Genomic DNA, 14,196 nt, shown 5'->3' with positions numbered 1-14,196 from the left:
TTTTTGGCAAGGCTGTCAGCAAGTGTAGCATGTTTTGTAGGGAGAGTCACTGTCATTGTAGCCTGTGCTATGAATTCAGCCATTCCCACACTGCCAGGCCACAATCACAGCTGACTGGGTGTAGGAAGCTAGAGATCATAGGCCTTGAGTCTGAACCACGCTCCCTACACAAAAGCATGTCATGATTCACTACTAGTGTCAATAGGGCAATTACAGTGAGGTATTGATGGCCGGGTCACATAAAGCAGAGCAGCCATGTCTTCAGTGTATCCTTCTGGAAAAGGAGCACTGTGCAGGGTCAGGAGAACAGTTTTTAGCTGATCCTGAATGCACTGCCCTACTGCAAGTGTCGCTGACTGCCCTTTTATAGCTGAGGTACAAACTTTTACATAAAAAGCTTATTTTGAATTGTTTCACTTTAGCACCTTAGATTATATCACTGCATCAAGTGGCCTTCATTAGAATTAGCAAACCAATACATTCCTCCTGTGACAGTTTTAATAACGACTATAGAGACAAGCCAATTGTATTTTTGTCTCCTATGTAAGCCTGTAGTTTTATAGATGGAACAAAATTATGGTCCCTTACGCCACACATAAGAGAGATTGCTGTACAGTGTGCATTCTGAACTGAAATATTTGAATGCCCTCTCAGATGTGATGATCATGGAAACAAGGGCACAGGGAAGAAAAGTAATCGCCTAGGGTTATGCTGTTTGTTCAGGCTTGGAATCCAGGACTGAAATCATGTTTCCTGATTGTGCAGTTCTGATCATGGATAGGTATCACATTCTTTCCCCCTTTCCCCCTGATGACAGTTTTATTGGTGACCCAAGAGGCAAATCGTTTGTCTTGTGTCATCTGTGCAAGGGCTTTATAGCTGTTATAGATGGAGCAGCATTATTGACAATTAAACGCTATATAAGAAAGAGGTTTCTACAGTACACATCTAGAACTTAATCATTTTAAGGTGCTCTCAAATGTGATGACTTCGTAAAAGGAAGCAGAAGGAAGAAAGGTATTTGTCCAGGATCACACAGTTTGGTCAAGCGGGGAAGCTGTGATTTAAACCAGGGTCTCTGGGTCAAGTTCCCCTCAGTTAAATTTTCCCTTGGTCCAACAAAAGGTTCTGACTGGCCGGACCATGTTGTGCAAGTGCTTTCAAAATATTCTTTGTCTTTTTATAAGATGGAGTAACAGCTTTGGGCACAAACCTTCTTCATAGAACAGGTTTACCTTGGACAGAAACGGTGCAGGCTTCCCAACTTCGGAGAATGGGTACATCAAGGGCAGCGGTAGAACACGCCTTTCCCATCACATGACAGGTACAAATCGGGCAGTAGCTGTGCAAGCTTTACTTCCTCACAGACCTGGGAAAATATGGGAGTAGCAGAACAAGCTGCCCTCTCTCATAGAAGGCAATATATGCAGTCTTCCATTTCCTGCAGAACAGATCCGTCAGGGCAGGTTAGTACTGGCTTTCATTGCTCACAGGATATGTACAGCTAGGGCATGAGTGACATGCAGGTTGCAAACTGGTCTCTGGAGTAGATGCTTACGTCAGTGAGGTGAGTGGAAAGGGGGATGAGTTAGTGAATATGCCAGTTCTGACAGCATTTTGACTTATGAATGTCAGCATCCTGAAAGCCATGTTGCTGTCTTTTGAAGACATGTTTGTGTTTATTCTTTGGTGTTCCAAATATTAAGAAGTAGCTGTCACCTAGTAAGTACTTGATATTTGGAGCAGCTCCACCACAGCATAACTAACTATGCTCTAGACAGGCGTCAACCTTTACGTAAAGGTTTGGGGTGCACATGCACCAGGCAGCTGTTCAAAATGCTAAGGACCGCCAGTCTTCCAGATCTTCCATCCCGGTCTGCAAAGAGCCATCTCAGTCATCAGTTGACACGGAGCAGCTGCCTTGGCGAAACGATGACTACCTGAAGAATCCCTGGCACGAATTTCCAGCTCATGCTCTCTCTGAAACTACAGACAGGGCGAACTGGTCGACCGTCCAAGTGCACAGACCCGAACATGGACTGAGAACTTTGCTTGGTGAGTTAAGGTAAACTGTGAGAGCGACTGTGCACATTAAAACAGTAAGGTGATAATCTTCACCCAAGTCTAATCACACATTACACTGGCCCGGGAGGAAACTGCCTGGACTATAAGGGGGGAACTGAGACCAAGAGTGAGAAATGACACCAACAAATTCAAGCACCCAAGACACTAAATTGCACCTTGTTCATGTTGTATGTGTAGCATTTAGTTCTAGTGTGCATTAAAGTACTTTCCCTCTAAAAAAGTGTCCATCACAGTGCTTCAATCATTTATTTCACTGTGTTTTAGTGCGCTCATGCAGCCCCACTTTACCGACCTGAGTGACTGCTTGCCATCACTACCACTGAGCCGAGTGTTGAAAAGATTGTACTGGGCCCCGTTTGCAGAGCCCTATTAGGAGGGACCCCAGGACTTCAGTCAAACGACCTCAGCCCCACTTTTCTGCTGGCATTCCTAAGGGCCCCTTTCTTCAAATCAAACTGCCCTTCTCTGATCTCTTAAGACTTGGATGAAGGACCAGCAGTGTGCATACACGTCCGAGCGCTGGTGAAAGGTCCAGTGTGCACATGTTCAGTAGTTGTCCTGAGCCCCTGGCCTATGAGTGGGATCTCTTGTAAGTGCCCAGAAACTGGAACTAAGGGATATCAGTACCACTTTGAGTAGCGTGTACTCCTCTGTTTGCTGTGGAGTGTTTTCAGACGTTTCCATGTGTTCTTCTTTTCCGCATTCAGACACTGTCTGGCCATCTGCATATGAACCAGCCATGTGGATGTTGCAGTGACCCAGTGGGTGAATCTAGAGAGGCCAACCTAGAAGTTAGCTTGAACAAAAATGATTTTATTTTATTTTTGGAGACACCCAAAGTTATGGGTTGATATTCTTAAACAGTGCACTTTAAAGGAAGGCGACTGGGTGAAAGGTATTTCCATGAATGGCTTTATGTTTTACATAGAGTAACCCATTCGAAGTTCTCGGTCTCCTTCTGGACGGAGGTGTGCATTCCGAAATCCTATTGCAGATCCCTATTAAAACCAGATCAATCAATCAATCAATCAATCACTGCATTTGTAAAGCGCGCTACATACCCGCAAGGGTCTCAAGGCGCTGGGGGGGGGGTGGTGGTGGTGGGGGTGCTACTGGTCGAAGAGCCAGGTCTTGAAGAGTCTTCTGAAGGCCAGCAGGTCCTGGGTCTGTCGTAGGATGGTGGGAAGAGTGTTTGAGGTCTTGGCGGCGAGGTAGGAGAAGGATCTGCCGCCGGCTGTGGTTTTTCGGATGCGGGGGACTGTGGCGAGGGCGAGGTTGGCTGAGCGGAGGCTTCGGGTGGGGGTGTGGAAGCTGAGTCGGTTGTTGAGGTAGGTGGGTCCGGTGTTGTGCAGTGCTTTGTGTGCATGGATCAGGAGCTTGAAGGTGATCCTTTTGTTGATGGGGAGCCAGTGCAGGCCTCTCAGGTGGAGTGTGATGTGGCTGCGGCAGGGGACATCGAGAATGAGTCGGGCCGAGGCGTTCTGGATGCGTTGGAGTCGTCTCAGGAGCTTGTTTGTAGTTCCTGAGTAGAGGGCGTTCCCGTAGTCGAGTCTGTTGGTGATGAGGGCCTGGGTAACGGTTTTCCTCGTGTCGAGGGGGATCCATTTGAAGATCCTGCGGAGCATACAGAGGGTGTTGAAGCAGGACACAGAGACGGCATTGACTTGCCTGGTCATGGAGAGAGTGGAGTCGAGGATGACCCCCAGGTTGCATGCGTGGTCCGTGGGTTCCGGGGCTGTGCCTAGTGACGTGGGCCACCAAGAGTCGTCCCAGGCTGATGGGGTGGGTCCGAGAATGAGGACCTCCGTCTTGTCTGAGTTCAGCTTTACTCTGCTGTCCTTCATCCAGTCGGCTACAGCCTTCATTCCTCAGTGAAGGTTAGCTTTGGCGGTGTGGGGATCTTCGGTGAGGGATATGATCAGCTGGGTGTCGTCGGCGTAGGAGATGATGTTGAGGTTGTGTTGTCGTGCGACGTGGGCGAGGGGGGCCATGTAGATATTGAACAGTGTCGGGCTGAGGGAGGATCCCTGTGGGACGCCGCAGATGATCTCGGTGGTTTTGGAGCAGAAGGGTGGGAGGTGGACGCTCTGGGTTCTGCTGGAGAGGAAGGATGTGGTCCAGGCCAGGGCCTTCTCTTGGATACCGGCGTCATGGAGGTGTGCTGATAGGGTGCGGTGGCAGACCGTGTCAAAGGCTGCTGATAGGTCCAGGAGGATGAGGGTGGCTGTTTCTCCTTTGTCCATCAGGGTCCGGATGTCGTCAGTGGCGGCAATGACGGCGGTCTCGGTGCTGTGGTTACTGCAAAAACCGGATTGGGAAGGGTCCAGGATGTTGTTAACTTCGAGGTAGCGGGTCAGCTGTTTGTTGACAATCTTCTCTGTCACTTTTGCTGGGAAAGGGAGCAGGGAGATGGGCCGGAGGTTCTTGAGGTCCTTGGGGTCCGCCTTGGGCTTCTTCAGAAGGGCGTTGATCTCGGCGTGCTTCCAGCTTTCTGGGAAGGTTGCTGTCTCGAAGGAACAGTTGATTGTTTTCCGGAGGTGGGGCGCAATGGTTGCGCTGGCTTTGTTGAAGACGTGGTGAGGGCAGGGGTCCGATGGGGATCGGGAGTGGATGGAGTTCATGGTTTTGATAGTGTCTTCGTCGCTGACGCTGGACCGGACGGTCAGGCGACTGGTGCGAGTGGTAGTCGCAGGGGTGGTGGACTCTGTGGTGGGTGCGCGGGGTCGGAGTTGAAGCTGTTGTGGATGTCGGTGATCTTGCGGTGGAAGAAGGTGGCCAGGGAGTCTCACAGGTCTTGAAATGGCGGGATGTCATTGGTGTTGGAGCTGGGGTTGGAGAGTTCTATCACGATGCTGAAGAGCTCTTTGGTGTTGTGTACGTTGTTGTCTAGGCGGTCCTTGAAGGTGGTCTTCTTGGCGGTCCTGATGAGTTGGTGGTGTATGCGGGTGGGGCTCTTGAGGGCTGTGTGGTTGTCTGGTGTTCGGTCGTGGAGCCATTTTTCTCCAGCTTCAGACAGGTTTGCTTGGAGATCCGGAGGTCCTCAGTGAACCAGGCGGCTTTCTTGTTGGTGTGGTTGGTTGTAGAGGTCTTGAGAGGGGCGAGGGTGTTGGCACAGTCGTTAATCCACTGTGTGAGGTTGGTCGCGGCGGTGTCTGGGTCGGTGGGTGGTCTCAGGGCGAGGGTGGTAGTCAGATTGTCCTCGGTGACCTTGCCCCAACAGCGGCGTGGTAGCTGTTGGGTGCGGTGGTGTGTGGTGGGTTTTCTGAAGGTGAAGTGGACGCATCTGTGGTCGGTCCAGTGTGGTTCGGTGGTGTGGTTGAAGGAGACGTGGGGGCTTGCGGAGAAGATGGGGTCGAGCGTGTGTCCAGCGGCGTGAGTAGGTGTCGTTAAGAGCTGTTTGAGTCCGAGGTTGGCGAGGTTGTCGATCAGGGCGGTGGAGTTGGCGTTGTCGTTGTTCTCGAGGTGGAAGTTCAGGTCCCCGAGGAGGATGTAGTCCGTGGAAGCGAGGGCGTGGGTGCTGCTGAGGTCGGCGATGGTGTCATTGAACTGTGGGCGGGGTCCGGGAGGTCTGTAGATGAGAGTTCCTCTGAGGGTGGTGTTGGGGTCGGTGTGGATCTGGAAGTGCATGTGCTCGGCAGTGGTGAGGGTGTCATCGGTGTTCGTTGAGATTTTGATGGAGTCTTTGTGGATGATGGCGATTCCTCCTCCCACTCCGTTGGTGCGGTCTCTGAGGGAGATCTTGTAGCCCTCTGGGATGGCTATGGCGATGTCTGGTGCTGAGGTGGCGGTCAGCCAGGTCTCCATCAGGAAGGTGACGTTGGGGGCGGTGGAGTCTAGGAGGTCCCAGAGTTCGATGGCGTGCTTGCGAGCGGAGCGGGTGTTGAGGAGGATGCAGCAGAGGTGGTTGGGTTCTCTGGCTGGTGGTGTGGAGGGTTGGATGCTGGTGAATCTGCAGTTCCGGCAGGTGAAAGGCCCCTGGGTGCGTTTCGGGGTGGCCCGGTAGAAGGGGTGGTCTCGTCTGGTGTTGAGTGTGTGGAGGGTGCTTGCGTCGTAGTGCAGTCTGGCGTTGCGGGGGTGCGGGTTCCAGGGGTTCTGGTGCTGGGTGCGGTCCAGGCGCGGACGGGCTTGCCTTAGGCGCGCCTTCGGCGCACCCGCTGCGTGCCCGCTTCACAGCCTCCATATGAGGGCAGAGGGAGGGAGCAGCAGCTGGGAGGTGGGAGCGGGGCGGCCAATGGGAGTGAAGGGGGCGGGGCAGCAGGGGCTCAGCAGCGAGGGAAAACCCGGGGAAAAAATGGCGGGAAAAGGCGGCGGGAGAGGGACAACAGAGCACAGGGGTAAAGAAAGCAAAACACAGGGGCACAGAATGAAAAAACAAGTGGCACAGAAGCCAAGCGCAGGTGTCCAGAATACAAAAGGGAGCGAGTAGTCAGGCGGCAAAAGCGGCAACGGGGGTTCAACCCACAGGGGGCTGCGTGGCAGATGGGGGGAGCGACCTGCCTGGTGGAGATAAGTAATACATTCTTATTTGACAGCTACTGGAGATTCTGATTTTACCAATACAACTCTACAGTATCATCCATGTGCTGTGATTCGGGCTAGCTGGAGTTCTGCTCTGCTGACTAGTGATTCTCAATTATTACTAGAGCTGTGTTGTGTCTAGCTTCTGCTGCTAACAAAGCTGCAGCATAGAACATGAAGCTTTGGGGTAGTGATAGGGGTTTCTCATGAGTTAAAGATCAGACCCGATAGGAGTTTCTTTGATGTGAGTGCAGTCTCCCTATGGTGGGGGCCGCATCGGTGGGGACGTGAGCGTGCTTGCATGTGTATGCACCCGCCGCTGCGCGAGAAGGCAGAGGCATCCTTCCAGGGTGCATGAATAATTCAGGCTACCAGCAGCCGCTGGCTATAACGCGTTTACTTTGTTTTCAAGTGCTGGTGTGCTCTGTTTTCACTTCAGTCGTGTCAGATCGTACCTTTCAGGCCCAGACACGGCGCAGGAGGCTCGGTCATGAAGAATGATGACTTTGCTGTCTAAGGTGCAGTCCATTACAGGGGGTGCGTCACTTCCTTATTAGATTCCCATCATGCTTTTCGTCCCTAGTGCTCTTAAAGCCTCCCGGCCTTCCACGCCGGCTGCAGCGTCCTGGTTCCTCCACAAGCGCTCCCCGCTGAACGGCGTTGAACCACATCGTGTGCACTTTTAGTTTTGATTGTGTTGTGTGCTCGCCAGTTGGAGTGGGACGGTGTATGAATGTGTGGACGCATAGAGTCAGTGTTTGACGGTAGTGAGATGCAGCGCCTTTGCTTTGGTGTTGCAAATGATCTGTTATGAAATAGCTCATCTGTGCCTTTGATTGTGTTTGCCAGTCAACACTAGACCGGCCATTTGGAATCTCCTCTCCTGCCCTAAAAAGCCAGAAAGTCGGACATAGACTGGTGCGAGTGGTTATTGCTTTGGGCGCCTTCTTGTCACCGAGGGGTCTCTTTAACACTGCTTCTCTAGCAGACACCGCAAAATATATTAGGCAAATCAGGCCATTTTGTCTTTGCTTCTCCAGGATTTAATTTATTCTAGATGTCTTCATTAGTATTCCTAGGCACTATTTATCCCCAAGCCGCACAAAATACCACATTCTTGTCTGCAACGGGCTAGTCCTCCCTTCTGCCTGGTGGCACTAAGTGCCCTGCGTCAACCCCACTTAAGAAGAGGGGGCGCCGTGTGTTTCAAATTCTTGCACTGAGCAGTTAGAGGTTTTTAAAATAAGTAACGTTACTATTTTGCTCTCGTTTAAGAACAGCCATTTCTGAATCTCAGAATGATAATGGAATCCGTGGCAGGAGTCTTGCATTTTGAATGCTTTTTGTAAGGAGCAAGAACAAGGGATAGCAAGCAGTACCAATGAGTTCAACGAAAATTAATCCAAGATTAAGAGAACTGCTTGTTCAAAACCCTCTGCTTTTAAATTGTAGTGTCTTCGAATACAGAATTTTGCTCAAGGTGCTATGCTGTCAAACGTTGCACGGTTTATGGAAGCCATATTTACTTTATTAGCATACAGCCTCCAGCGCTAAGTTAATGGGGTAGCAGTCGCTTTTGAAATGAAGTCACTTTTGGGTGGAAAACTCACTACTAAATGATACATATAACAATTTCGTTTGAATGAAAAAAGCACTCACTTAGAAATCAGTCAGTAACTAAATGTGTAATCACTGACATTTGCTGCGAAATGTTCTAATGATGCTCAACATATCTCAAACTTAAATGTAAGAATGTATACCACATAAAGTGAACACGTTATGGTAAATAATAATGATACTAGTGTTATTTTACAGTGTTCTTAAATTCGGAATTTACAACTAAAATTTGAAGTAAATCATTCTAGGGGGCCAGTCCATTACAGTGTAGGTTACTAAAGATTCTAGCATGTTCTGAAAAAGTGAGATGCTGCACTTCAAATGTGTCCAGCAACTGAGTCCCCAGTAGAATAGCCCCACTGGTATTTACAGGCTGCATCTGGTAATGTAGAACCTGCAGTCCTTCCGTTTCTTTTGATTTCATTTCAGGCAACCGATTACAAATGCATTCCTTATGTAGAAGCTGCCCAGTGGAGATGTCTAGTTGAAGGTTCCTCCAGAGCCTCAAAGACATCCTTACTGAGCTGAGTAGCGATGGCCTCGAAATTAAAGTTCCAGTCACTGAATATGCGACAGTTTGTCTGTAGTACGATTATTCTGACATGGATCGTCATAGCCGCCTACCCCGGGTATCTGCACGCACTCCCAGGCACTCTGTGGCTGATAAGGGACAGTGATGGCAGTGCTTAATTTGTAAATAAAAACTTGGCGGTGCCCCGAGCTCTCCTCTGAAACACGAGGCTGCTGCAGTTCAATGCGCCAGCACGCAATACTGAGGTACCGTAATCATAAAGCCATCTTGGGTCTCTTTAATCTATTTACAACCACTCCCTGCATCTTCAGCACACTCTTGCAGCTTTCTCCGTTTCTGACGCCTTTTCGTTTTTTTCGTCCTTCTCGTCCTCCGTCTTTTCCATATGTGAATTTTGCTCGCAGTAAATGCTTGCGGTAGAAAAATAAGTGAGGGCTCTCAACCTACCGGAAACCACCGACTCAAATTAAGCACTGTGTAATGGGTAGCCCCTGAATGATCACCTTCTTCAGGCTGCACTTCACCCAGGACGATAATGCTCCAGTGCCCTCTTAACAAACAAATTGGATACTACCCAGTCTTGGAGCTCACTCCGTTTGTGCTATTTCACACTTTCTTGAATGCACTGAATGGTGACCAGTAAGTCGGAAACAGGAATTATTTTTTAGGCATTCGCAGGTTAAAGGCAACCAGCGCAAAAGGCGGGAAACTTTATCGGTCCATTTCTCTCCAAGTCTGTCTCTAGCTGGGCCCGCTCAACAAAGCTCTTCTGATTTGATGTCTCGAATTGCGGAAATTTCACGCATCCGGCACACGAATGACAGCTGCTCGCAATTCATTCAGTCATTGGCTCCTCATTGTACAGGCCTGCGCGCACCTGAAGCGTCTCCAGGCACATCCACTCCCTTTCGTCTCCCACCATTTAGTGAAGTATTCCACCATTATCTCCTTCCTCCTCCATCCTTCCTGGGTCTGTCTAATCACATGGGGCCCCTTGTTCAAGTTGTTGTCCACAGCAGTGCTTGTCTCCTCTGTGACATGGACTATTATTGTATTGGAAGTTCTTAAACTCTCTCTGGGTGTAGGTGTGCATTCCACACTCCGATTGTAAATCTCTATCAAAACCATGTAAATAATAAATACTTATTTGACAGCGAAATAGTCTCATTTTAATAATTCAGCTTTACAGTATCATCCATGCACTGTGAGTGCAAAGATTTTCACATTTTAGTGTAAAAATCATAGTCCGACCCTTAACTTTCGAACAAAGGGCCATATGTACGAACACATTTTCCCATAGACACAGAATGGGTAAAACCCTTTGCTACATCTGGCCCAAAATAAAAATAAAAACATCTGTTACGGTATCATAACTGTATGCAGTCAAGGCCTACATTTTGGCTGCTTGACTTGAGGCATGTATAGTCACACAGCTTTCCCTCAGCCAGAGCACAGAGCCACCACCCTTCAGTAGGGTGACATCGCTATGCACTTTTGATGTTTATTGAACATTCTCAACATTTTCAAGCTAGAACAGGCACATTATTTCAATGAAAGAATTGTTATGCTTAATTTACAAAGCTTTGAAAAGGCGTGACTTACTATTGTAGTACTCTTGGTTTACTCCTGCGTGCCAGGAAAGGACTCGTGGCTTACCCTTGACTTACTTCTTCATTTCAGGAGTAAACTAGGAGCATGAGCCAGAAATCATACAGTAGTAAGTCACAGCAGAATCGGTTTGAACTGGGCCCTGTGTTTTAGGCAAGAAGAAGCGAACAGGCAAATGAGCAGGAGGATTTAATCCATGCGTTCTCTTCCCTTTTGGCGAGTGCTGCACCTAATAATTCTCACTTGTGACAATTCTAGGAATCTCCCTGCACTGAATAATAGGGCTATGCACAGCCGCACTTTTTTTTTTAACGCTCCACAAAATTAAACAACATTTTGTAAAATTCACTGCACCACTTAAGGTGAAAATTGAATGTAAGTATATACTTCAACTTCATTTTTGTGCATGATTTCGAGAAGTGGCTGATTAGAGGAGAAAACCACTCCTACAGGACATTTCTGCCTCTGCAAGACATTTTTTATTCACATCGGCTTTCTGCAGGGAAAAACTGTATGAAATTTTGCAGCTGCAAAATAATGATGAATTTTCTTAACCTAACTTTTGCCATCGTCTGTGACCTCATAATAATTTCACGCAGAGCACCAAGCAATATTTGGGCATTTGTTCCCTCTCCAAAATCATATCTGCCACCTTTGAAAATAGTTTTACAGTGAGAGGAACGGGTGGGGTCAGGAGTAAGTGGGGCCTTGAGCCCATCACTACCTGGTCAACCATGGATGTGGTGGCAGTCAAAGAGACGAGGTGGGACTTAGAGCCAGCAGGACTCGAGCGGAGGTTTCAACACTGCACTCCCTTCCCTCCCCTCCCGAAGAAGAAATACAAAGGCTTCTGCCAACCTCCTAGGTTGGTTGTAAAACTCCTGATCAACATCTGTTGGGCAGAGCCTCCATTTATGTGCTGGAAACCTGCCCTTCGCAAGGGTTTCGAGCTCACTGTAGATGTTAGTTTTCAGCGGGTCACTTCCTTCCTTAGTCAAGAAGAGAAAGGGACTCAAATAAAGTTGGATGGTAAAGATGCCACATTTTTTTCTGATTTTCCAGGTTGGAGGTGTGATGACTGCATCTGGCTGTCATCAGCCTTCCTGAAGTAGCTTTCAGAAAAAGACCAAAGGGCAGGCCCTACCAACAGACTATGTTGACTGATTGCACCATAGTTATGGGCTCATCAGCCTGGTCCTGGGTTGCTTGTGTTCTGGTTCAGTGCGGGCCTGGCTTGGCAGTTCCGGCTGGACAGTTCCAATTGGAGCTGAGTCAAGACTGATTTGCATATATCTGGGTCCAAACTGAGGTGGCATGGTGTGCAAAATAACGATGGATTGGGATGAGGCCGGAGTAATTAGCCTTGCCTGAGAATAATTCAAGCATTCCATCCTTCACTTTTTGTATACTCTAGTATGCCTCCCTGAATGGTACAGGTATGATCAGACATGGGTCCTTTGCACACTGTGTCAATAGAACCAAGCTATACCCGGCTGATGAGCCCATAACAAGGGCGAAACCGGTATTTCGTTGCTTGTGTTCTGGTTCAAGGAGGACCTGTCCTGGCAGTTCAGGCTGGACTGTTCCCACTGGAGTAGAGTCAAGACTGATTTGCATATAGCTGGGTCCAAACTGAAGTGGCATGGTGTGCAGAATAACAATCGATTGGCATGCGGCTAGAGTAATTACCAGTGGCTGAGATTAATTCAAGCATTGGATCCATCACTTTTTGTGTAATATCAGTTTAAAGTAAGGTATATTATGAAGTTGTCTGTCGTCTGGCACATAGGTGGTGTATTCTCATAAGCCACAGCAAAATAAACAAATGCAACCCTGACCTGGCACTGTCTTTTTAATCTACTGAAGCCATAACTCATCTGTAGAGGAAGCTGAAGAGGAAGACGTCCATTCGTGGATCTCCTTGCGCGAAGTTAAGCTTCCAAGCATGGTGGAGGTAGGTTTTGCAAAAGGCTTCTTCTGATTAGAAAGCTACATGAGCCTATGATAAAAATGCTTGATTACACCTTTGAATTAAAAAACTCTTATGATAGACCTGGCTTTAGGCTCCACTTTCCATCACCTTCTTGAGCAGCTCACAGAAAGAATAAAAAAACTGTAGCCTCCTTTAAGGCCTAAGGTTATCTGGATGGTCTTTTTGTGAACGACCCTGTCATTAAGTATAACTAAATTTCTTCCTCACCCTATGAAGAGAAACTTGAAATATGACATTCTTTCCAATGATGCATGATATTATTATCTCCTCCCAGTGTTGATCATCTGTGATGCCTGCTAGGCAATCTGGCTGCCAGCCCCTCCCCTCCCTCGGTCTATGGTTAGGAATTACGGGGCCGTAAGGATCGCCTAGTCATTACTTTGTTCAACCATCTCAGTCTATTCAGTTGTGATAACAAAAGCTTTGCTTCCTTTACAATTTTGTTGTTGGTTTAATGACCTGGAGGTGTTGAGCAAAAAACTATGTAGTAATTTGAAATTAACTAATTAAATATAATTACAAAGTAAATCTTTATCTTGTTTGGGGTTGAGAGTTGGGGTTTCGGTTAGGGTAATTTTCCTTGTTTTGAAAAAATCTATTTAAGTTCATTCAAAAAATCTAGTTAAATAATAAACGTTGACAGTTATTATGAGGTTCTGGATATCGTGCAAATTATGCTGTAAAAGAAACACGTTTTACAGCAATTATGTTGAATGTAGTATAAAGTTTTTAATAAAACTATATGAATTGGCCATTAGAGTTAAAGCAAGTTGCAGTTTAATATACATAAAGATATTTTTGGCAAAGGATAGTGTAAAGATTAGACTTCAGGAAAAGAGAATGAACTTCAATGTAATTTTAAATAAAGTGTATATAATTAAATACAAATTATGTTTTATTTAAGTCAAACCTAAGAGTGAGCTTCTGAAGAGAGTAAGATACATTATTTCAAAACGATTTAATAGTAAAATGGCTGACTGAATATTTATTATTTGTAAGAGATACAGTTAGGCATTAAGGATGCTGTAAAAGTAAAATGAGGAGATCGTATTAATGTAATGGAAATGTTAATATTAAAATGGCTGACGACTTAATGACAGATGAAATAAAACGGTCAATGCAGATTAATGTCAGGACAGGTTGTGGTATGTATTCCTTTGAGGTGACTTGTTTTCAAACACACCTGTTCAACGCTGACGGCAGAGTGACTGCAACCTTCCCTTTCTCCCTCTCAACTCCAGAAAACAAAACCTAATAATCGAGAAACCTGTTGCACTAGACTCCGTAAGGCAGTCTCACTTTACGGTCCTTTTCTTGTAATCATGCCTAGATGGCGGACTAATCCACCATTTCTAATATGGCTATTTAGGTGTCTCTCTTCTTTGGCTGATTTTATGAGTTCTTTAGTGTGGTGGTTTGGAATTAGATTTAGTTTTAGATTCTCTCTTCTTTGGCTGCTTTTATGAGTTCTTTAGTGTGGTGGTTTGGAATTAGATTTAGTTTTACTATAACTGAGATTTTTTCCTTAATCTAGTTTGCTGATACAGGCTGTCTATTAGTAGCCTAGTCTCCTCTCTCCATAAAAGCGTTAATGCACTGTTTATTTGGTGAGAATGGTTAGTTCAGTTTTAGCCAGTCCGTACACTTGAGAAGTCTAGGATGGGAATAATCCCTGCTTTACTCCCTTAGCTCTGGTGGGGCCAGTGTGTGAGTGGAGTACTCCTTCAGGACTGCTCCCTGACCAACTCCAATTCACTCCTCATAAAGTGACCTTCAGTTTGTATGTCCACATTCTTAGTACCTTAACGTCCTAACTGTGGTGTCGTCAGCTGACGTCACTGTA

General features: G+C 47.1%; 1 protein-coding gene across 5 annotated transcripts in view; it reads left to right on the top strand.

Moving 5' to 3' along the window:
• VEZT (vezatin, adherens junctions transmembrane protein) overlaps positions 1 to 14,196 on the top strand; it is a 201,952-nt gene that overhangs the window by 39,829 nt on the left and 147,927 nt on the right. For 3 of the 5 annotated variants that reach the window (XR_011202311.1, XM_069229098.1, XM_069229097.1), the window contains exon 4: positions 12,227 to 12,314. The exons of the other annotated variants lie outside the window; for them this stretch is intronic. Coding sequence is in view for 2 of the 3 variants with exons in the window: in XM_069229098.1 (XP_069085199.1) it covers positions 12,227 to 12,314 (88 nt within the window). In the remaining variant the exon portion in view is untranslated. The remainder of the gene's footprint in view (positions 1 to 12,226; positions 12,315 to 14,196) is intronic. 5 annotated transcript variants of the gene reach the window in all.

Source organism: Pleurodeles waltl, chromosome 4_1 (assembly GCF_031143425.1).
Source record: "Pleurodeles waltl isolate 20211129_DDA chromosome 4_1, aPleWal1.hap1.20221129, whole genome shotgun sequence".
Lineage (NCBI taxonomy): Eukaryota > Metazoa > Chordata > Amphibia > Caudata > Salamandridae > Pleurodeles > Pleurodeles waltl.
This window is presented reverse-complemented; position numbering and strand designations above follow the sequence as displayed.